This window comes from Bos taurus, chromosome 4 (genome assembly GCF_002263795.3).
Source record: "Bos taurus isolate L1 Dominette 01449 registration number 42190680 breed Hereford chromosome 4, ARS-UCD2.0, whole genome shotgun sequence".
NCBI classification, from domain to species: domain Eukaryota; kingdom Metazoa; phylum Chordata; class Mammalia; order Artiodactyla; family Bovidae; genus Bos; species Bos taurus.
In genome coordinates, this window is record NC_037331.1 from 25,283,654 (window position 1) to 25,306,353 (window position 22,700).

The following is a 22,700-nucleotide window of genomic DNA, read 5'->3' on the forward strand; positions in this document are numbered from 1 at the left end:
ACCTATATATAGAATTTTAAAGCATTTTGTTGGTGGGTACTTACATGCCTCTGACAGACTGGCTCGTCTTTTAAGAAAGCTAAATTCTCTTGGTGCCATTCCCATGCTGTTGTAGATGAAGAAAAACCATTTTCCCTCTATTCTCCTGAGTTCTCAACTGAGACCCTACTTAACAAATGACAGATAACAAGAGAAACAACAGACGTTTATTAACATGTATACCTCATGTACGTATAGGAAATATCCAGAAAAACGATTAACTCTTTGAGATGGCTCCAGACATTGTCTTAATACCATCTTTAGCTAAGGGCAAAAGAAAGGTGTGTGTGTGAGTGAGAGGGGGTGGTGGTGGTCAGGAAGCACGCGCGTGTGTGTATGTGTGTGTGTGCGTGTGTGTGTGCGTGTGTGTGGTGGTGGTGGTCAGGAAGCCTGTGTGTGTGTGTGTGTGTGTGTGTGCGCGTGTTGGTCAGGAAGCCAGTTATGGGAAGTTACCAAGTGTGTGTGTGTGTGTGTGTGTGTGTGGTGGTGGTGGTGGTGGTCAGGAAGCCTGTGTGTGTGTGTATGTGTGTGTGTTGGTCAGGAAGCCAGTTATGGGAAGTTACGAGGTGTGTGTGTGTGTGTGTGGTGGTGGTGGTGGTGGTGGTCAGGAAGCCTGTGTGTGTGTGTATGTGTGTGTGTTGGTCAGGAAGCCAGTTATGGGAAGTTACCAGGTATGTGTGTGTATGTGTGTGTGTGTGTGTGTGAGGAAGCTAGTTATGGGAAGTTACCAGGAAAGGCACCGTAAACAAGGATGAGGTTTGACAGCAGTTTTAAGCCAGCGCCATTGATACGAGTTTTGGTGATTTGGAATCATGCTTCTCATCCTGGTACAGAGAAGGAGATGTATTTACAGATGGAGATTTAAATGTAAGTTTATCTTACAGAAGAGTAAGTTTCTACTCTTTTTTTCAGAGCTTCTCCTGTCTATTGTTTCTCCAAAATAATTGTTGCAAGAAAGGGGACCCCTTCCAGGTCCCGAGAGTTGGACGGTTGTCTAACACTCAGAAGTAAATTGTCCAAAGAGACACGCTGACAAAGCAAGAGATTTTGTTGAGAAGGGCCACCTGGGTGGAGAGCAGCAGGGTAAGGGAGCCCAAGAGGACTCTTCTGCCATGCGGCTCACTGTCTTGGGTTTTGTGGTGAGGCGATTAGTTTCCGGGCTGTCTCTGGCCGATCTTTCTGACTCAAGGTCCTTCCCAGTGGCTGACACGTCGCTCAGTCAAGATGGATTCCAGCGAGGAGGATTCTGGGACGACATATGGACTTGCATCTCCTGTCGCCTTCCAGCCTTTCGACCCGAATTCTTCTGGTTGGTGGTGACCTGTTAGTTCCGTGTTCCTTACCAGGATCTCCTGTTATAAAATAACTCATGCAGATGGTTTCTGTGATTGCCTGAGCAGGGTGGGCGGTTTCAGTCAGTGATTCCCCTCACATAATCAGCTCACAATGATCTTTATGCCAAAGAGGCACTTTCTGGGGTGACCTGTTCTGTTCTCCCTCAATGTCATACAGGGCTCAGGGCAACCCTAAAAATGTTCCCACTTGTACCATGATATTGTGACACATGAAGGAAGTGAGATTTTTTGGACGCTGTCTTCCTTTAGAGCATTTTGTATTTTCCCCATTTGCTTTGTTGCATCTTGAAGTTTCCATGAGGTTCTGGAATCTCCTAATAGAATACTTTTTCTTGGTACAAATGATTCTTTGTGGAAAGGGGCTATTCCAGAGGAAAGCAACCCATAGCTTTGGTTTGTGCTCTAATTGCAACAGCATTATTTAGGTCAACTCAGTTACAGCCCGGGGATTGAGAAGCATGACTCTTTAGGGCCACTAACCTCTGAGTCCCAGATGGCTGTTGCTGAACCTGCTGAGGTCTGGCTGATCCTAGGATGACAGGAGGGCCGCTGCCTGTGTGCAGAGAAATTTTGCCACAAAAACATTTTGTGAATTCAGAGGAAGGTGCGAGTCAAATCAGGGTCTGTCTTGACCGACAACAGACTGAAGACTAAAGACTCTAGAGCTTCTTTCTTCAAAAACCTAGCACTTATTAAAAAAGACAAACAAAAACTCGGCTTTAAAAAATTCTCTCGTTCTCTGTATTTCATGTAGAGAAATGTTTTAGAAAAATGTAATGCAACTACAAATGGAAAATTTTGAGGCTATACATTCTAGAAATCTCAGCTCATATAGTTTAAATTCCTCTCAGCTCCTGTGTCTGAGCCACTGTGATTTTGGTGTGAAAACCAGTTATACATTTTCAACCTCAGGAATATGTTGCTGAATGGAACTTTTCAGAGGAAAAAGAAACCAGAAGAGAGGCTTTTAGTTCTTCATTTCCTTCAGCCGGAAACAACCTCACGCTGTTTTTCTAAATATTTGTTTAGCCCTGTTTAAGTTTATTCATCCTTCTGAAAATGCACTGTGTGAATATATGAAACTGTTTCACCATTTACCGGAGAAGGCAATGGTGACCCACTCCAATACTCTTGCCTGGAAAATCCCATGGATGGAGGAGCCTGGAAGGCTGAAGTCCATGGGGTCACTGAGTCGGACACGACTGAACAACTTCACTTTCACTTTTCACTTTCATGCACTGGAGAAGGAAATGGCAACCCACTCCAGTGTCCTTGCCTGGAGAATCCCAGGGATGGGGGAGCCTGGTGGGCTGCCATCTCTGGGGTCGCACAGAGTCAGACACGACTGAAGCGACTCAGCAGCAGCAGCAGCATTTACCTGGTAGTGAGAAAGGTAGAATCATGTTTCTACATAGTATTTTCTAGGGGAAAAACACTTTCAGACGTCATGGTTATGCAGATAGGGGCATTCACACGTCAGTTGTTTTATTGGAGACGACAATAAGGTGGAAGACCAAGTTGTCCAGGTGTCTGGATCAGAAAAGGGGTTTGTCTAAAGCTGTTGTGCCCTCAGTATGTTTGAGGCTAGCAGTTGATTTCTACACCAGGCTCTCTATGCCAGGTGCAATTAATTTTCAGAGAATGTTTTCTAGATAGTTTTAAAGGGGCAGCACCCTTCGCCCCACACTTCCACCTGACCCCAGAGGGAGAGGGAGAAAGAAAAAATAGAGACCAGACAAAGCTTTTCATGTTGAAATGTTTCTGGAATGTCACTATCACAATTGTAGTCAATGACAGTTGTAGTCTTTGAAATGACTCTTGAGACAGTGGAAAAGGGGAAAAGCAGACCCTCTTTCCCCCTCCAAGTGCCAGCTGCTTCTCCCCTGCCCTCCCCTCTCCTCCCCACTCCCTGCTCCTCCCCTCCTCTCTCTTTTCTCTCCCCTCCCCTCAGGAAACTCAGCTTTTGGAGTTCTTTTGCAGAGGAGGGCTTCAGGGAGTTGCCTGTGAGTTAAAATATATGTCGAAGAATGGGCTTTGCCACCACCTGGAGGGTGAAACCACTCTGCTTACTTTGGGGATCTTGCTTTTGACAGGTCGGTGAGGTCACAGCTTGACAAGCGGCCTTTTACTCAGTCGGCTGAATTCATCTGGCCTTTGAAGTCTGCTCGTTGGTGGGGCCCTGGGAAGTTCCGTTCTTGCCTTTGAGCTCTCTTTCTTCTCCCCCTCAGCTTCTATCTAAATATGGGACCTCGGTAGCTACCTAGGATTACTGAAGGCATAAGACAAGCAGAAAACCAGAGCAGAGTTAGCTGGTCCTAGGTGGTCCTTTGAAGACCACAGTTCTAAAACGGGTGTAGTCAGGTATGTTCATCGTCTACATAAATGACTTTTACAGATGCTTTTTGTTACTAATTTTTTTCCAGAATTTGTCCCTGCCCTCTCCCCTGCATGCTGTGGGGCCTCAGATAAAACTGATTAAAAAAACTAAAGGTGGTAAAATATACATAGCATAAAATCTATGATTTTAACCCTCAGGTGTGTAGTTCGGTGTTACTAAGTACATTCACATTGTTGCACAACCATCACCACCACTCATTTCTAGAATTTTTTTCATCTTCCCAAACTGAAACTCTGTTATATAATAACCCCTCATTCCTCCTTGCCTTCAGCAGCTGGCAACCACCATTCTACTTTGACTCTAGGGATTTAACTAATACACGTGCCTCATATTGAAATGGGGCAGAATTTGTGGCTGGTTTATTTCACTTAGCATAATGTCCTCCATATTCATCTATGTTATAGCCTATGTCAGAATTTCCTTCCTTTAAAGGCTACATAATGCTCCATTCTATATGTATATCGCACATTTTGTTTACCCGTTTATTCATCGATGGATATTTGGTTTGCTTCCACCTCCAAGGTGTTGTGAACAGTGGTGCTATGAATGTGAGTATATAGATATCTTTGGGGTACCTACTCAGAAGTGGACTTACCGATGTATGATAATTCTGTATTGTTTGAGGAATGGTCATATGTTTTTCCATAGTAGCTGCACCATTTTATATCCTGTCTAGCTTACAGTTTTATTCAGCTCTTTGAAATAAGACTCTAGTCTTAAAGCAGTCTTCCGTTTCTCCCCAAAGGTATGTTCACATAAGTTTATTTAAACACAAAGGAAAGATTGTGAGATGATAGTAAAGGACTTGGTAGAAAGAGCAGGCACTCTTAACATTACCATGAGCTAAAACAACGGATTTTATGTTTGCAACTTCTCTTTCTAACCTGTGTACAGACACATTTCCTGTACTTGCAGTTATAGCATAGAAACTCTTAAAAATTCTCTTTCACTTGTCTTTTTTGCTTCTCTATATGATGTTTATAACTTAGTGATGACAATACAGTGCATTTTGTGTTAGTGAACTAAGTAATCATTAGATTTGGAGGTGGCGTTTAAATAATGTTGCCATAGGCATCTTCACAGAACAATTTCTCTTGAATGATTTCATTGGGACAAATTCTTGGAAGTAGAGGAAACTGGGTCAAAGTTGATCAGTTTTTTTAAATGACTATTGCTCTGTCATTTTTCTATAGGAGACTTATTTTCCCTGCAACCTTAACATTAGACTTCTTAGAGATGTATTTGTATTTTATAAATTATATGGGTTGCTAAAATAACATTCAATAAATTTTAAGGACTTAATCATATTTCATATCAGCCCAACTGAAAAAAAACAACAACCACTTTATTGTACAATAAGGGAAACCTGAATAGCTTAGAAGTTGTTACTCAAAATGTTTGTTTATTCAAGTAGAAATTCTTTTTTTTCCTCCAGCTAACCTTCAGAGACATTTCTAAATGGAACGTTTTACCTTTTTAAGCACAGTAGGTTACCTACTTACAAGAAGGGCACCCAGTCCCTCTGGTGACAGTTTTGTTAAGGATTTAAATCATCAGCATAGGCTTAGAACAGATTAATGCAGAGCTCTTTGACAGTACTGTGTGAGAGAAAGTATTTTAGAAAGTACTAACTGGGAAAGTTACTAATGCCGAAGGACCTACTCAGAAGGAGGGCTCTATCCAAACAAACAAAAAGTTAATTAAGACAAGCAATAGATAACCAATATACAAAGCATGGCACAGACCACCACAACCATTTCGGGGCTAAGGAAGGCAGTGGAGGTTGGATGATAAAGGAACTTTGTATAATAATGAATGTGAGATTAAATATGTATTGAAGTCATTAATGGGCTTTCCAGATGGCTCAGTGGTAAAGAATATGCCTGCCAATGCAGGGCATGCGGGTTCGATCCCTGGATCCCTGGGTCAGGAAGATTCCCAGGAGAAGGAAATGGCAACCGACTCCAGTGTTCTTGCCTGGGAATCCCATGGACAGAGAAGCCTGGCAGGCTGCAGTCCATGGGGTTGCAAAGAATTGCATATAACTGAGCACACATATACTAAGTACATTAGTGATACTTAGTATTAATTAGTAAGTACATAGGAATACACATTGCTAATTTTTGTCTTTTCATTGTGTTCATTGGAAAAGGCCCTAATGCTGGGAAAGATTGAGGGCAGAAGGAGAAGAGGGCGACAGGATGAGATGGTTGGATGGCATCTCTGACTTAATGGACGTGAAGTTTGAGCAAACTCTGGGAGATGGTGAAGGACAGGGAAGCCTGGCATGCTGCAGTCCATGGGGTTGCAAAGAGTCGGACACAACTGAGCGACTGAACAACACAACAACAGTTTTTGTCAGGCAGAATACAGAGTTAAAAATAGGTAAAGCTGCTCTCCTATTTCTGATGCCACCTTCCCCCTTAACCATCCAAAGAGAGATAGTGACCTCTGATCTTTACCCCATAGAGGTGATGTCACTGCCCTTTGCTCTTACTGAATTTATTTCACACCAGTACTCTAAAATCTTAAGAAACCAAATATAGTATGAGGCTGAATTCTCAGGATGTGGTTGGAGTGTGTTCAAGGATACAGATGTTCTCTGAATGACCTTTTCACAAAATTAGCCTTCTGAAGGAGAAAGCTACCTGTCAGAGGTAAAAATGAATTGCTAAATTCCAGTGTGTCCATAGGAGTTTCTGGCCAGAGTGAGGCAAGGTGGTCTTCAATTAGTGTAATGCTCAGTTGCTAACTCATGTCCGAGTCTTTATGACCCATTGATGGTAGCCTGCCAGGCTCCTCTGTCCATGGGATTCTCCAGGGAAGAATACTGGCGTGGGTTGCCATTTTCTTCTCCAGGGGATCTTTCAGCCCCAGGGATCGAACTCACATCTCTTGTGTCTCCTGCATTGCAGGCAGGCTCTTTACCACTGAGCCACCAGAGAACATCTTCAGTTAGATACTGATTTGCTCGGGATGCCTTTCTAGATACTCTGTCACCCTAGAGCATATTGTTTGATACTTCTGTTGTTCAAGCTCACGTCTACTTTTGTCACCCAGTGAGAAACTATAGTGAGGTGAGATGATAATTTTGCCTTTGGGCTTTGTTGCTTGAACTGGGTTTGTCTTGTCCCCTTTTTGAACATTTTGTGTTTAAAAATCCTATTTGGTGAGTAAACCAAATAGCTTTTCGTGAAAGACCAGGTTGGGAAAAAAATGAACAGTTTAAACACCCCCTAAAAGGATTTATTTTTTTTAAAAATCACAGCTCACTATGGAAGCATATGATATTATTTTCATACATGTATATGTAAAACCAATTTAAAAAAAAAGCTGTTGTAACATGAAACCATCATCTAATCAGTAGGTTCACCAGTGCTTCAGCCTTCTCCAAAGTTTTTCAAAACCTCCTCTGGTTCTCAGTCTCGAGGCCCAACACAGAGGGAGGATCTTGTAGATTTTGTGTTTTCTCTAGAGTTCAGTCTTCAGCAACTTGAGAGCTTTCTTCATGTTGTCAAGCACTAATAGAGGAAAAAGTTACAAGAGTCAACACATCATCAGAATTATATTAATAGTTATAGTTTATCCCTAAACTCTAGTATTCTATTTCTTATTTTAATAGGTGCTGTTTTATCATAGGGTGAATAGTTGGTAATCTTGTAAATTTTTTCTAAAAGTACGTGAAATGGCTTTCATTATAATCCAGATCTCTTCCAATGTTTATTAAATTCCTTTTCTACAAGGCATGGTGATATTACCTGTGCAGAATATCTGCCTTTAAGTAGCCCAAAGTTAAGACTTAATAGGTTAAGCTTTGGAGAAGGCGATGGCAACCCACTCCAGTACTCTTGCCTGGAAAATCCCATGGGCAGAGGAGCCTGGTGGGCTGCAGTCCATGGGGTCGCTAAGAGTCGGGCACGACTGAGTGACTTTACTTTCACTTTTCACTTTCATGCATTGGAGAAGGAAATGGCAACCCACTCCAGTGTTCTTGCCTGGAGAATCCCAGGGACAGAGGAGCCTAGTGGGCTGCCGCCTATGGGGTTGCACAGGGTCGGACACGACTGAAGTGACTTAGCAGATTAAGCTTTATACTATTATCTCAAGAATGTTCAATACACTTGGGATGTGCATCCCCTGGTTCTCTCAGCACTCATTGGAGGCATTGCTAATGGACTGGGACGTCTTTCCTGCTGCTGGACACGACCTCACAATCCTTCTCAAAATAACGTTCTAGGTCGATGCCACCCAATAGAAAGTTCTGTGATGATGGAAAATATTCAGTGCTTGTTCATTAAGTACTTTAAATGTGGTCACTGTGTCTGTAGATTGAAATTTTTTTTAATTTTCATTTTTAACTGTGGGATAATTGCTTTATAATGTTGTGTTGGTTTCTGCCACACAACAGGGTGAATCAGCCATAAGTATACATGTGTCCCCTCCCTCTTGAGCCTTGTTTCAACCCCCACCCCAGCCCACCCCTCTCGGTTGTCACAGAACACCGAGTTGAGCTCCCTGTGTTATGCAGCAACTTCCCAATAGCTATCTGTTTTACGCATGGGAATGTTTATGTTTCCAGGCTTCTGTCTCCATTCATCCCGCCCTCTCCTTCACCACTGTGTCCACAAGTCTGTTCTCTGTGACCGAGTCCTCTATTCCTGCCCTGCAAATAGGTTCACCAGTACCATTCTTCTAGATTCCATATATTTGTGTTAATATGCCGTATTTGTTTTTCTCTTTCTAACGTACTTCACTGTGTGTAACAGGCTATACATTCATTCAGCTCACTAGAACTGACTCAAATTCATTCCTTTTTATGGCTGAGTAATATACCATCATATATTTGTACCACAACTTCTTTATCCATTCATCTGTTGATGGGCATGTAGGTTGCATCCAGGTCCTAGCTATTGTAAATAGTACTACGATGAACATTGTGGTACATGTGTCTTTTTGAAATACAGTTTTCTTTTGGTGAATTTTGTTTAATTTTCATTAAAGTTACTATTAAACAGCTCCATGTGGCTAATGGCTGACAAATTGGACAATGCCAGTCTATACAGTCATTAGTCATTGAGCAAATTGATCCTTAGGACAAGCCCAGTTTTCTTCCCAGAAGGACTAATTACATGTCACAGCTAGGTACAGTCTCCCATTGAGGTTCTTCTGCCTTGAGTCTCAAACTTTTTTTTTTTTTTCCATTTTATGGCAACCCCAGGGGAATTCAGTATCTTGGCAACTATTTGGAACCATCTTTCTTACTGATCTTTAAAATTGAACTCAAATTCAGCTTTAATAAGCTGGACTAAATGATTTTACTTTTGTTGTTTGGGAAAAAAAATTAACAAAGCATGCAGATTATTACTATTACCCTGGTACTCTTACTATTGTACTCAGTTTTGTGGTAGAAGGAGTTATTTGTGCTGAAGAGAAATGTGAAAAGCAGGTAATATGGTCCTAGGATCCTCCTGGAGGGAAAGACACCTAATGTAAATAATTCTTCTTTGAGGTTTTAAAAAATGAGATCAAAATGAATGTGATTTGATGGAGAACACAAGACTGGACATGGTCAGACTGTTTCTCTGGAGTCTCTGAGCACGGCTTTTTTCCCTTCCCAATGTAGATTCTCTACCCATCACAACAGCAATTCTATGGATATTCCAAGGAGGTAACACTTACATAGAGCTGTGTCTGAAGGTTCATAAGCATAGAGACGGTTTGAGTATCTTCCAGTGATGTCAGCTCTAACGGTCAGGGATGGGTCTACAAAGAAAAAGCCAAAAGGAGTGAAGTATTGTGTTTCAAAGGAACCTCTTTTGCAGAGGAAGCCTATGTGTTTATTTGCATCCCATGAAAGCCTACATATTTATTCACATCCCATGAAAGGAACATGATGTGTCCTGCTGTATGGGATTCTCCTCCATCCAGTCTGCAACCCAGCTGCCGCAGCTGGTACCCAGAGCCAAACTGGGAGCATTCAGTAGCCTGGCAGTGGTATTTGTGGAAAAGGTTACAAACTCTGTTGTTCTGTCTATAGCAGCCTGAAAGCAGGGTAATATACATTGTTGAAGTGGTGTTTTGTTTTTGGTGAAAGCAATGGCATTCTCTACTAAAGAATTATTTTAAACTTTTGAAATGATTATGTTATAATTGAAATATGTTACCAAGAGCAGCCTAGATAATTAGAAACACACATCAAATGATAGTTTTCCAAACCAAAGTTTTTTGTTTTTTGTTTTTTTTTAATGAATAGAAGAATGCAAGGTCTTAAGAGCAGCCAAGGTAAAATAATTGTGTATTGTCCTCTATGATTTTTTTTTTTGCTTTATTGTTAACAAGCTACATGTTAAAAATAGAGATTTGAGAGTCCCTTATGTATATATTCCTCTAGGTTTAAGTCTTTCTATTTTTCATGTTTTACATTTAACTTGAAGTTATCAATTAATGAGGAAAAAAAGGTATAAACAAGATACATCCAAAAGGCAGGTATTAAGATATACAGAGGCCTAGCAGCCTTTCCTTAAGAGAGTGGTTAAAGGAGCCTGTGGTCCATTACCTGAGAATTAGATGAAGAGGACACATGAAACCCAGCCTCTTGCATGCCAAGTCTGTCACTGGTACTCGATGGACAATCCCTGTCATTTCAGAATGTTGGACTGGGACCAACAGACGTAAATTACAGGAAACTGACATGTGTTTGCTCAAGAAAGACTTAAGATCGACTCTTACTTCTGCCTGGTGTACACACAGGGTCTCACCTTCATAATATATTAACATAAGAAAAGCTTTTAAGTCTCCCAACCATTGGCTCACAATCCGTGGCTGCCCAGGGAAGTCACCTGCAGAGCGTTCAAAGACTGCCACCAGCGTCCCACCCTGTGAGATTCTAATTTAACTGGTTTGAGATGTAGCCTGGGCAACTTGATTTTTCAGATCTTCCAGGCAATTCTAACACTCAGGCCTTGTGGAGAACTACTGAGCTGGAAGAGCAAGCTGCCTGGGACCTGGTTCTTATGACCAGAGGAATTAGACAGGGCTTAAAATGCCCTTGTGCTTCCCTAGTGGCTCAGACAGTAAAGAATCCGCCTGCAATTTGGGAGACTTGGGTTCCAGCCCTGGGTTGGGAAGATCCCCTGCAGAGGGGCATGGCAACCCACTCTAGTATTCTTGCCTGGAGAATCCCATGGATAGAGGAGCCTGGTGGGCTATAGCCCATGGGGTCACAAAGAGTTGGACATGACTGAACGACTAAGCACAGCACAGCAAACTGCCCTTAAGAGGAGCAATGAAGAGAATTTCTGCACAGGGTGTGGCTCGCTAACCTCTAAAGGCCCTTTCAGTGGGTAACAATAACCCTGTGTACGAGACAGCAAAAGAGACACTGATGTATAGATCAGTCTTATGGACTCTGTGGGAGAGGGAGAGGGTGGGGAGATTTGGGAGAATGGCATTGAAACATGTATAATATCATGTATGAAACGAGTCGCCAGTCCAGGTTCGATGCATGATACTGGATGCTTGGGGCTGGTGCACTGGGACGACCCAGAGGGAGGGTATGGGGAGGGAGGAGGGAGGAGGGTTCAGGATGGGGAACACAGGTATACCTGTGGCGGATTCATTTCAATATTTGGCAAAACTAATACAATATTGTAAAGTTTAAAAAAAAAAAAAAAAAAAGTAAGGTTTCTAAATCTTCTAAATCCCAGCAAGACCAAATCTGTAAGATTAGCCCTGGTTCAACCTTGTTCCTTTCCTCCCTTCACTTTTTCTCTCTATTTTGTAGGTTAGTGTGAACATGGACGAATTACACTTGGTCAGCTTCCCTGCTGGCTCAGAGGTTAAAGTGTCTCTCTGCTATACGGGAGACCCAGGTTTGATCCCTGGGTCGGGAAGATCCCCTGGAGAAGGAAATGGCAACCCATTCCAGGATTCTTGCCTGGAGAATCCCGTGGACAGAGAAGCCTGGTGGGCTACAGTCCATGGGGTCGTAAAGAGTCAGACACGACTGAGCGACTTCACTTACTTACTCACTTAGAGTGAGGTGTGCTATATGATGAATTTAATTATGGATTTTTTTTTCCATTTTTTTTTCAGTATCACCTTGATCAAAGTGAAAGTGTTAGTTGCTTAGTTGTGTCTGACTCTTGGCAATCCCATGGACTGCAGCCTGCCAGGCTCCTCTGTCCATGAGATTCTCCAGTCAAGAATACTGGAGTGGTGGCCATTTGCTTCTCCAGCGGATCTTTCTGACCCAGGGATCAAACCCAGGTCTCCCACGTTGCAGGTAGATTCTTTACCATCTGAGCCACTTTGATCAAAGCCCAACTCAATTCATTTGTTCAGTCATTTAACAAATATTTACTGTAAGCCTACCACAGGGTCATTCTGAAAATATGATGATGAGCAGAAAAAGATCTAGTCTCTGCCACTTGGGGGTCAATAATTATTCAACAATCACCCAGTAAATGCAAAAGTATAACTGAGGAAAGAGTGACCATTGAGAGGAATATGGTGCTAACAAGAACACATCATGGGCTTTGAGCAGGTCTGCGAATGACAGTGATTAGCCAGGTGGCCTGGGGATACTGAGGCAGGGTGGGGGCGGGCAGGAAACGGCACAGGTAAAGTACCAGTAGCAGGAAGGAGCATGGCTCCTTTGATTTTTTTTTTTTTCTTTCAGCTCTTTTTCATAACACACCTAAAACTAATGATCAAAAGCATCAGAAAGAAAAATCCAGCACACAAAACAGAAGGATGCCTGATTAAATATTTACAGGCATGATATAATTCGGGGAAATACATTTAAACAATGAATAGGGTACTTCCATCTCAGGTGTTCTTATGGCAGAAAATGAGAAGTTCAAATTAGCAGATGAAAAAAATGTCATGTATGAAAATAGGTAGGAGCTTGCATTTTCTAATGAAAATAGTTTGTGAAACTGAAAGTTAACAGCTGGCCCGCCACCCCCACCACCTGCCACCCCAGCTTTGTCATTTCCTTGGCTGTGGGGAAACAACAGGTGAGGGTGTGCAGGACAGAGGAAAAGGTGTGGCAGTGTTTGTGTAGGGTTCAGAGTGTGCTTTATCGCATCGTCACTTTTACTTACCAACAAACAAAATCCTGGGCACATACTGGCCATCAGGAGAGAGGTGTTTGTCAGTTGTTTCATACTAAGGATGAAAAAAAGCAACTTTCAGTTTGTTTATCCTTCAGTTATTTTCAAACTTGTTATAAAAACATGTCCATTCCTGGACTAAGGACTTTAAAACACTGTAAGGCACATCTCTAACACAGAGAGTTTGTGATACAGATGTAGAAGCTAGTTACATGCATGAAATAATAAAGAAGCTAGAGGAGAATGTGATGCAGAACAGGAGGTAAAGAGCTGATGGATAAGGAGCCCCAGAATTCAATAAGGGAGAATTTGGGAGGCATATGGTGTTCGGGGAAGCCATCTTGGATGAGGTAGGAGGAAATAGATCAATGAAAAAAAAAAATGGAAGTCATTTCTGGAGAAACTACAAAACAAACAGGATTGTCTTGAGAATTCATCTATCATTTTTTAATTCAGAACTTTACTGAGCAGTATATTGCACTTCTCTTGAATTAATGCATGTCTGTTGGGAGATAGGGGCTTCTCAGGTGGCACTAGTGGTGCCCATCTGCCAATGCAGGAGGCACAGGTTCAGTCCCTGGGTCGGGAAGATCACTGGAGTAGGAAATGGCAACCCACTCCAGTATTCTTGCCTGGAGAATTCCGTGGACAGAGGAGCCTGGTGGGCTACAGCCCATGGAGTTGCAAAGAGTCAGACACGACTGAGGTGACTTAGCACACACTGGGAGACAGAGAAGGAGAAGGAATATTGGGGATCCAGTGGGTGAAATGTTACGATGAAGGATATGCAGGCACATCGAGTGCCCAGAGTAGGACATTTAACCCTGTCTGCAGGTTCCATAGAACTTTCTGAAGCGGGTGAAGAGAAATCCTTAGAAAATGAATAAGAGTCAGTTACATAGAAAAGGAGGTCATTCTGGGCAGAGGATGGGGGACGATGATACAAAGGCAGGTGAAAGACCTAGCAGTTTCTATAATCAAGTATTTGGATGAGACTAAAGGGTAGGGATGGCTTTTGGATGGCTCAGTGATAAAGAATCCACCTGCAATGCAGGAGACGCAGGTTCTATCCCTGGGTTGGGAAGATCTGGAGAAGGGAATGGCTAAACACTCCAGTATTCTTGCCTGGAGAATTCCATGGACAGAAGAGCTTGGTGTACAGTCCATGGGGTCGAAAAAAGTTGGGCTGAGTGACTGAGCACACATACAAAGGATAGGGATGCTGAGGCTGTAGTGAGAGATGATGCTAGAAAGTTCCTTCAGGGGCGGCTCGCGAGTGGCCTTGCACTCTTCACCACAGTGTTTAGATTTGCCCGTAAATAGAGAACCACTGGAGGGATGGTAGAAGAACCATGATCCTGATTTAGTTTTTAGAGTAATTACCCTGACAATTATGTGGAATCAGACAGGATTTACTTTGCAGTCAGAGAGCCACTTACTGTAAGCTAGTAAAGTGAAAAACTCTTACACTAAAACAGCGGTCCTGGATTTACAGGGAAGTGACCAATAGTAAGACTATTTCCAAGTCAGAACCACAGGCCTTCATGACTGCCAGAGAGTCAAGTCTAGAATAGCACTCTAACGGAGTAGGGAATGGAGAAAAAAGAGCTTTTTGAAAACCTATTATGTTGATAAATTCAGTGTTGAACATACCAAGTTAAAGCTGATTGCAAGATTTCTGAAATTTGGTTGTGGACACAGATTGGAAGCTGTTGTGTATTCAAGGAAGACAGAATTACCAGTGAGCAGGTCTGGATGAAATTGTCCATAGAGAATATAAAATATGAAAAGAGAAGTAGGTCGAATAGATATCAGGAAGTCACTTATACTAAGGGGTAAATGGAGGAAGAGGAGCCTGTGGAAGGAGGTGAAGAAGAATGGCTGGTGTGGATGCTCCTTGAAGAAGCCCACCTGTCAACCCAGAAAGAGGAGAGAGAGAGAGAAGCCCCGGGGACACAGGGTTATGAAAGAGTTTTCTGAGTTGTTTACTGATCACTTGCCTTTGAAACAGAAGTGGATCCTGTTTCTACACCGAGTAGAACTTATAAAAACAGAAAGCTTTACCATGAAGAGAGGTGGTGATGGCCAATTAGGATAGGGAAGCTGTGGTGAAGTGATTAGATTTGGCCACCCAGAAAGCTGTCTCTTCCGGAGAGAGAGAGGGCACAGGGAGTAAGAATGGGTGGAGAGCAGCCAGGACTGCAGGGGAAAGGGGCACAGCAAGGAATTGGTAAATGACAAAAACTTCCCACTTATTACAGCAACAAAGAAATCCCGGACCACAGGAGAGTGTTATTCAGACAGTTTAAAATTATTAGTCACTAAACAAAATCCCTGAGTTGGAGGATTGCCTGGAGAAGGAAATGGCAACTACTCCAGTATTCTTGTCTGGGAAATTCCATGGACAGAGGAGCCTAGCAGGCTACAGTCCATGGGATGGCAGAGTCAGACATGACTGAGCAACTGGGCATGATGTGACCACATATATATGCACATATATAAACAAAAATGTAGACATGAAAGATAGATGCAAAGGAAAATCTCTTCTCTCTGTAGTCTATGAGATGTGGTATTCGGAACAGATCCCCGTTAAAGTAGTATGATTAAGACATAGGAAAAAGGAACCATCCACTTCAAATACTGAGAGAAATGGTAGTGAGGATGAAGAGCTAACTTACAACTAGATTGAGGAGGACAAACTGCTCTGCCAATCTCTGGATTTCTTTATTTTCAGCAAATGCCTTCTTTAAAGCTATAAGGCAAAGAAAAATAGTTAAGCATTCATCTCATCACCAGGTAAAACCATTGTTCTCTGTTAGATTTTAAACTGAACTGTATTTTTAATACAGTATTGAACCCCACCCTTTCTGCAAATGATTAACGAAGAAATATCTAGACTATTGACCAGCTTTGTTTCTACTGCTCAGTTCTACTGAGTGGTTACTATGTGGCAAGACTGTTTCATGTACTGGAATATAGCAGTGGGAAAAAAATAAAATGTGCTTTCTTCATAGGACTGAAATGCTTGTGTAGGAGACAGATCATAAGCAAGTAGTTTTATGTGGAGATAAGCACTTTGAAGAAAAATAAAGCAAAACAAGAGGTTTAAAAGCTATAGAGTGTTCAGGGTAGACTTCTTTGAGGAAATGACATTGAAGTGAGAGGCAGATGCGTTCAAAGATATTAGGGATGCATCCTAGGGTAGCCAGGTAGGTGCCTGTCACAGATCTAGGCAAGATCTCATCTAGGTTTGGACCAGGGCAGTAGTAGTAAGGTAGTAGGAAGTGGCTGCATTTGGGAAGCAGCTATGTAATATATGGGGCCCAGTGCCTGTCTCAGAGGTAAAGAATCCACCTGCAATGCAGGAGACTTGGGTTTGATCCCTGGGTTGGAAAGATCCCCCTGAAGAAGGAAATGGCAACCCACTCCAGTATTCTTGCCTGGGAAATCCCACAGACAAAGGAGCCTGGCAGGCTACAGTCCATGGGGTCACAAGAGTCAGACAGCAACTAAACCACCGTCACCAGTGCCAAATGAAAATATGGAGCCCTTTGTTCAAAAATTACTATGACTTTTAAGATGACAACAGCTGATCTTTACAACAAGCACAGGAGCCTTCGAAGCACTGTGTCCTGTGTGATTGCACAGGTGGTGTTTGCAGGAGGCTGGTGCTGGCCTTTGGACATACTGTGAAGGTAAAGCTGTGGTATTTGTTGATGTATTGAATGTGGGATAAAAGACAAAGCAAGAAGTCAGGGATGAATTCTAGAGCTGGTGTTTTCAAACTGTGAGCCAATGGTTATCACAAAATGTGGAAATATTTGAAGTTACTTCAAAATATGTGTGTACTACATAAAATATTCTTTTTAATTCAACTGTGCTGGGTACTAAGGGTATAAAGATGAGAGATCTGGACCCTCCCCCTAAAGCTATAAACCTATAAAAGAAATTATATTTAGAAGTATAAATTACCTTGACTGTGTGGGCATTCATCCAAGTGGTGAATAATCATCAAGGGTTTATTGCTTCAAGAGACAAAGAGATATAGGATCATGTTTAATGAGTAGAATTTTGTGGGTCACTAAAGATCGCTAGATGGCTCTCTTGAAAGCTTTGAGAGAGTTCCCTAAAGCTTGTCTTTACCTTGTCTTGGATTTATATAAAGCTTCTTCATATGTCTGGGTCCAGATGAGTTGGTCCCCCCAACCTAGAACAAAAAAACCCAGTGTATCTAAAACTGTTATGTTTTCAGACCCAGAGCTGTTGAAAAACAGTTGTAAAACGGGGATCATTATATACTTGATACTAAAGAAAAGCAAAAACCTCCAGAGAAAACAGAAATAATGGTAAACTTTGATAAATGTAGAAAGAACACGTACAAAAATATGTTCACACAGATCTCAGCTCTGAGAGTTAAATCCTTCCCAGTTAAGTATAATAGGAGGCCAATGAGCATGTGACTCCTACCTCTGGAGAGGGTCTGGGGCAGTTTGAGTTGAGAGTCCTTCGTGTCCTTCTTAGCTCCTGGTTTGACTGTGGTGTCTTTGGCCAGAGTGTAGGAGAGGGCCACCAGCAGCAGGAATGCTGACACTGGAATCTTCTCCATGGCAAATCTGATATGGAAAACAAATTAGCAAGAAGCCAGTAAAACAAAAAGAAATTAGAAATTTTTCAAAATCTTTACGTTGCAACACAACTGTGGAACACGAGAATTGAGGCTTAGATGGGATTGAACACATGCAATTGGAGTGAAAAATACCTTCCACAGAACTTTCGTAAGAATGCATAGTATAAATTTCTATCTATCCACCTCTATATAAGATCTGTATAGAAAAAAATTATACTGATGAAGATCTCCATAGAAATATACAATGTAGAAATAGATACAGATATATTTTAAGAAAATAAGGAGATAGATGTATATATTCTTACAGTTAAAGGAATTTGCTTTTAAATTTTATATTTTTCTAAAAAACTTCATAGTAGAAGACAACTTAGGGGTTATATCCTCTTTCCCCACCTCCCCAGTGTCTCATTTTGTATATGAAGAATCTGAAATTCAGAGAAATGAAGACCAATGAGATGGGCATAGAACCAAGGCTTTTGGATCTTGCCATTTTGCAGTGCTGGCTCCCATCTTCCCATTTGGAAAAAGTTGCCTTAAACATACATATTTCTTTAACATTTTGTTAAAATGGGGACACTGCCATTGAAAAATAAGATCCGAGTGAAATGATGTATTTCATTTAGAAACTACCAACTTTGTCTTTTAACTAAAGGTTTGCACACACACAGCTCTCTCCCTAGTGTAACATTTACTCAAACTCTAGCTATATTGGTTCTGAACTGGTTAAAATACATCAGTGGAACTTTCTTCCAGTGAACTAATTGTTTGACCCTTAGTGTGGGCCTGTATAGGTAGGTGGTTGTACACAAAATATTTCTATTTTATCCCATAAAATATTCTATGGGACTCATCACACAGAGAGACCAACCTTGTGAATGTCTCTGTTGATTTTTTTTCTTTCCAGTATTCCACATTTAAATATCAGGAAATGTTGTAGTATTTTGAAGCAGATGCTTTTGAGTGGGAAAGAGAAATAGCAAGGTAAGGTCCATGAGTGAGTGAGGAAGTAAGCGAGCTAGCAAAGTGAATTGCACTAGCAAATCACTAGGGCTATCCAGGGACCATGACATGCAAAGCTGTTAGTAAAAGCTTTGTAAATGCTAGTAAAGCCAAAGACTGAAATTGGTTAAAAAGAAACACCTAACTCTAATATTGGTGTGTTTCAAATTAAATGAACTCTGCAAGAGAAATGGGATGGACCATCAATGTTCAGTGTTTTTAAGGGTTAAACTTTCTCATATTCTGATAGCTTGAGGGAAAACCTGTGTTAAGCATTGATGTCATGTCCCACTCTTTTTAGACCCCTTGGACTGTAGCCTGCCAGGCTCCTCTGACCATGGAATTTCCCAGGCAAGAATACTGGATTGAATTGCCGTTTCCTTCTTCAGGGGATCTTCCCAACCCAGGGATTGAACCCACATCTCCTGCACTGACAGGTGGATTCTTTACCATTGAGCCACCTGGGGAAGCCCTTGTTAAGCATTAGCCAATTAAAAAAAAAGGTATTGCTAAGTTACCAAATCCAGATGATGCCTTGTATTAATATGACCAATTATTGTCTATGTCATAGTATGTAGTAGCCAGGCAATGTCTCACAAAAAAGACATAAGCAAAAAACAGGGATACACTGTCTTCATTTTCAATATTCATAAAGATACAGAAATGCCAGTAACAATTTTTGTATCCAGTATTTTGCACAAGCACCCCAACTGTGCTACAATTCTTCTAGCCTTTTTGTTACAAAGACTTCTTTTTCATGTCAACAACACTAAAAACCAAGAACCCTTATGTGAGAATAATTACACTATTCAGGATTATGGTTGATTCAGAAAATATCATGCAAGTAATGACTTGAAATTTATCGACAAACGTTTGACTTTATATTTTACGTATGGCAACAAATGTATATTAGCAAAAAAAAGTAATAAACAGGTGGTGAAGTATTTATGTAAGCCACTGACAATTCTTGTGCAAGTAGCCATTAGGACCTCCTGTTATAGCTTTGCAGCTTTCAGATTGGAACTATTGATACCTTATACATGTTTTATGGCAGGGTGACTCAAGGGAGCCGAATATAACTCCTGCTGTACAAACAGGATTTTCTGAGATTCACTGTACTGTTTTCAACACATCAATTTTTAGTCCTGAATTGACTGTGATCTGCATAGTGCATGCATAAACCACCTCAAAACAGAAAGCTAACCATGGAGGACATTGATAATTTGGAGACACACACACTATGAAACAAGCACTTTTCACTGGTCATTATATCTCTGTCTTCATCAATGAATGCCTTGCAGGAGGTTTCAGTGTCCTTGTTCATAAGGAAAGTAACCAGATCTTTCCTTTTACATTCTGTCTTATGAATTTAAAGACTGAATAAGCAATAAGGATATCTTTATATCAGACACAGAAGGAAAGCTATTTCCTGATTTGCAATAATATTCTGATCTGTAATCCCCAGCAGCTAATCCGAGCTGACGTTTCACAGTCCTGCGGGTCTTTGCTTTGCCAGTAAGAAAGAAGCATTAGATGGTGATCAGGGCTCAGTAACCAAGACAGGAGACCCTGGGCTGTGTGTCAGGCTTGAAAACTCCAGGAGTTGGCTCACTCTTAAGCCTCTTGTTTTCTGGGGGAGAAAGCATTACCTTGAATCAGCTCAGGAACATCGCTTCACAGAGAGGTTCCAGGAAGCCTCTGCTGGAAATCCCATCAATTCCCTCTCCAAATCCCATTTTGCTGCTCCTGGAACTGCCCCACACTCCTCTGCCTGTGGATTGCCTACACCTTTACATGGTAACCAGAGGCCAAAGCTCATTCTAACAGGTGCCCGTCTAACAATGCTGTCAGGAGCCTTACCTGGATCTCCCCACCCACCTGTCTGTGTGAGCCAGGCGGCCTCGATGCAGTCCAAGCTTCCTAGTATGCTGGCTCAGCCCACGCCTCTATTTATGCGCCTGGGCACACCTCAATCCCACCCACTAATCCTGTATTCACACGGTGCAGACTCTGAAAGGAACTTTTCTTTCCCCAGGTCTTCCCGGGGCTAAAGAGTTCCCTACTTTTTAAAATAATGTTGCAGAGGGAGTACCGTTCAGTATGCATGCCTTTAACTCTTTGTGAAAGCATATTGTTAAGAGATTTGAGAAAGGTGGGCAGAGTGCCAAATCCAGGTACGGTTTAAATGAAGACATTTGATTTGCCTGAAGGCTGATTTGTCTTTATGTGATTGGATGGAATTTGTGGTTTGTAGAATTTTTTTTTTTTTCTCTCTCTTGGGCAGATTGCCTCTATTTAGTTAGAAACACACAAGAGATGATTCACAGTTCTAACCCCTACACTCATATAAGGTGCTGTCCTCTATTATGGTATAAATTATTTCACACAATGTACTTCCGTTTCTTGGCAAACAAAATGTGTATTCACTGTAGGTACAAAAGTAATCCAAACCAAGAATTCCTATAATATATTAAAACTAAGGAAGTTATTGAAAAAAAGATATCCTAACACTGAGTTTTTATTAATTGTCTTGCAGGAACTCCCCTCCAAAGAATTCAAAGGTATTTCGCAGATATTCTCTCATTCAATGGCAAACTTTACTGCTAGGCAAAGCAGGAAGCTATTTCCATCATTTTTCAGACCTATAAACTAAGATGTGCAATTACTTTCTCATTTAAATTTATGCAATAATTCACTCAACATTTTAAGACTGGACTTGGGTTTTCTGTAAAAAAAATTTAATCCTGTAAAAACTATGTGTAATCGTTAAAAGTTCAGAACAGAAAAATCTTTAACAACAGAAAATTAGCTAATGAGATGCAAGCCCTATAAAAATAAAATTTGAAATGAGTTGAGATCATACTATTTCAAAATATTTTCAAGTAGGTGAATTTTTTGATAAAGCCTGAGTTTCTATGGGCAAAATAGGAAGTGATTTCAAAAATGGTGAGTTTTCATTTGAAATTAATTCACAGAAATAATTTCTTTAGGAATTTGAATAAAAATAATGATTTGAGCTCGACTTTGAAAACCAGTAAGGCTTTTATATGGGCTTCCCAGGTGGCTCAGTGGAAGAGAATCTGCCTGCCAATGCAGGAGACACTGGAGACACGGGTTTGATCCCTGGGTCAGGAAGATCCCCTGGAGGAGGAAATGGCAACCCACTCTAGTATTCTTGCCTGAAAAATCCCATGGAAAAGGAGCCTGGCAGGCTGCAGTCCATGGGGTTGCAAAGAGTTGGACACACTTGAGCACCCACTGCACCAAATATTCATTGAGCCTGATTATGTAGCAAACACTATGCCTGACATTAAAGATAGGAAAATGAAAAAGACATGGTCAGTTATGGAGGTAGACAGACACCTTCATGGACAGTTGCAATTCAGGATGGTAAGCCATACCATGGGAAAACAAAGACACTGAATACATTACCTCTGCTGTAAGGTTATTAATGATCTGACTGAAGAGTTAAGATTAACCCACACTAAAAATTAATCATCTGCATGAGAAGAACATGCCATAATGGATGGGTAAAAGACCCTGATGCTGAGAAAGATTGAGGGCAAGAGGAGTAGGGGGTGACAGAGAATGAGATGATTGGACGGCATCACCGACTCAATGGACATGAGTTTGAGCGATTCCAGGAGATGGTGAAGGACAGGGCAGCCCAGCATGGTGCAGTCCATGGGGTCACAGAGTCCAACACGAGTGAGCGACTGAACAACAAGTGGTACAGGTATCAGCTGTTATTATTTTTCAGAGGAAATAGAGATTGCTAGTCCTGAAAATGCTCAGATTGATGCTAGACAGCAAGGTTTCCAGATGGAGACAGTGATAAAGAATTTCCAAAATATGTTTGCTGGATATTTAGTGGAACCACCCCTGGCTAGAGTCAGATACATCTGGGCAACTCATAAACAATAGGTTTGAAAAGTTGTTTGGGGGCTATTTGATTTACCTGGGACCTTGAATACCATTTTAAGGAGTTTAGACTTCATCCTCAAGAGGAAGTGTCCTGCGATGGAGAAGGGGGCATTTTGTAGATTCACCTTTGGTTTGAGTTCAAATTTAGTGGGATGATTACTACATACACTTCTAACTCCTGCAGATTGCCTAACCTCTCTGTACTTGAGTCGTCTTCCTTGTGAAGTGGAAACAGTAAGACT

At 41.5% G+C, this 22,700-nt stretch overlaps 1 protein-coding gene across 3 annotated transcripts; it reads right to left on the reverse strand.

Moving 5' to 3' along the window:
* Window positions 1-7,009: 7,009 nt before the first annotated feature.
* On the reverse strand, window positions 7,010-20,456 carry AGR2 (anterior gradient 2, protein disulphide isomerase family member). 3 transcript variants are annotated; one of them, NM_001040500.1, is given in 8 exon segments: window positions 7,010-7,313; window positions 9,472-9,555; window positions 12,900-12,963; window positions 15,587-15,660; window positions 16,881-16,933; window positions 17,052-17,115; window positions 17,376-17,521; window positions 20,413-20,456. In NM_001040500.1, coding segments are annotated over 7 exon segments (528 nt in total). In that variant the 5' UTR covers window positions 17,515-17,521; window positions 20,413-20,456; the 3' UTR covers window positions 7,010-7,263.
* Window positions 20,457-22,700: the final 2,244 nt, after the last annotated feature.

What these genes read in the sequence shown, in the direction of transcription:
- AGR2 (XM_005205174.5), bottom strand. Translation starts at nt 17,514, where the DNA reads ATGGAGAAGATTCCAGTGTCAGCATTCCTGCTGCTGGTGGCCCTCTCC. An exon ending in TTGTCCTCCTCAATCTAGTT is followed by an intron (nt 12,964 to 15,586) that starts GTAAGTTAGCTC and finishes TTTCATCCTTAG; the next exon opens with TATGAAACAACTGACAAACA. An exon ending in ACCTTCAGACACAGCTCTAT is followed by an intron (nt 7,314 to 9,471) that starts GTAAGTGTTACC and finishes TTCCTCTATTAG; the next exon opens with TGCTTGACAACATGAAGAAA.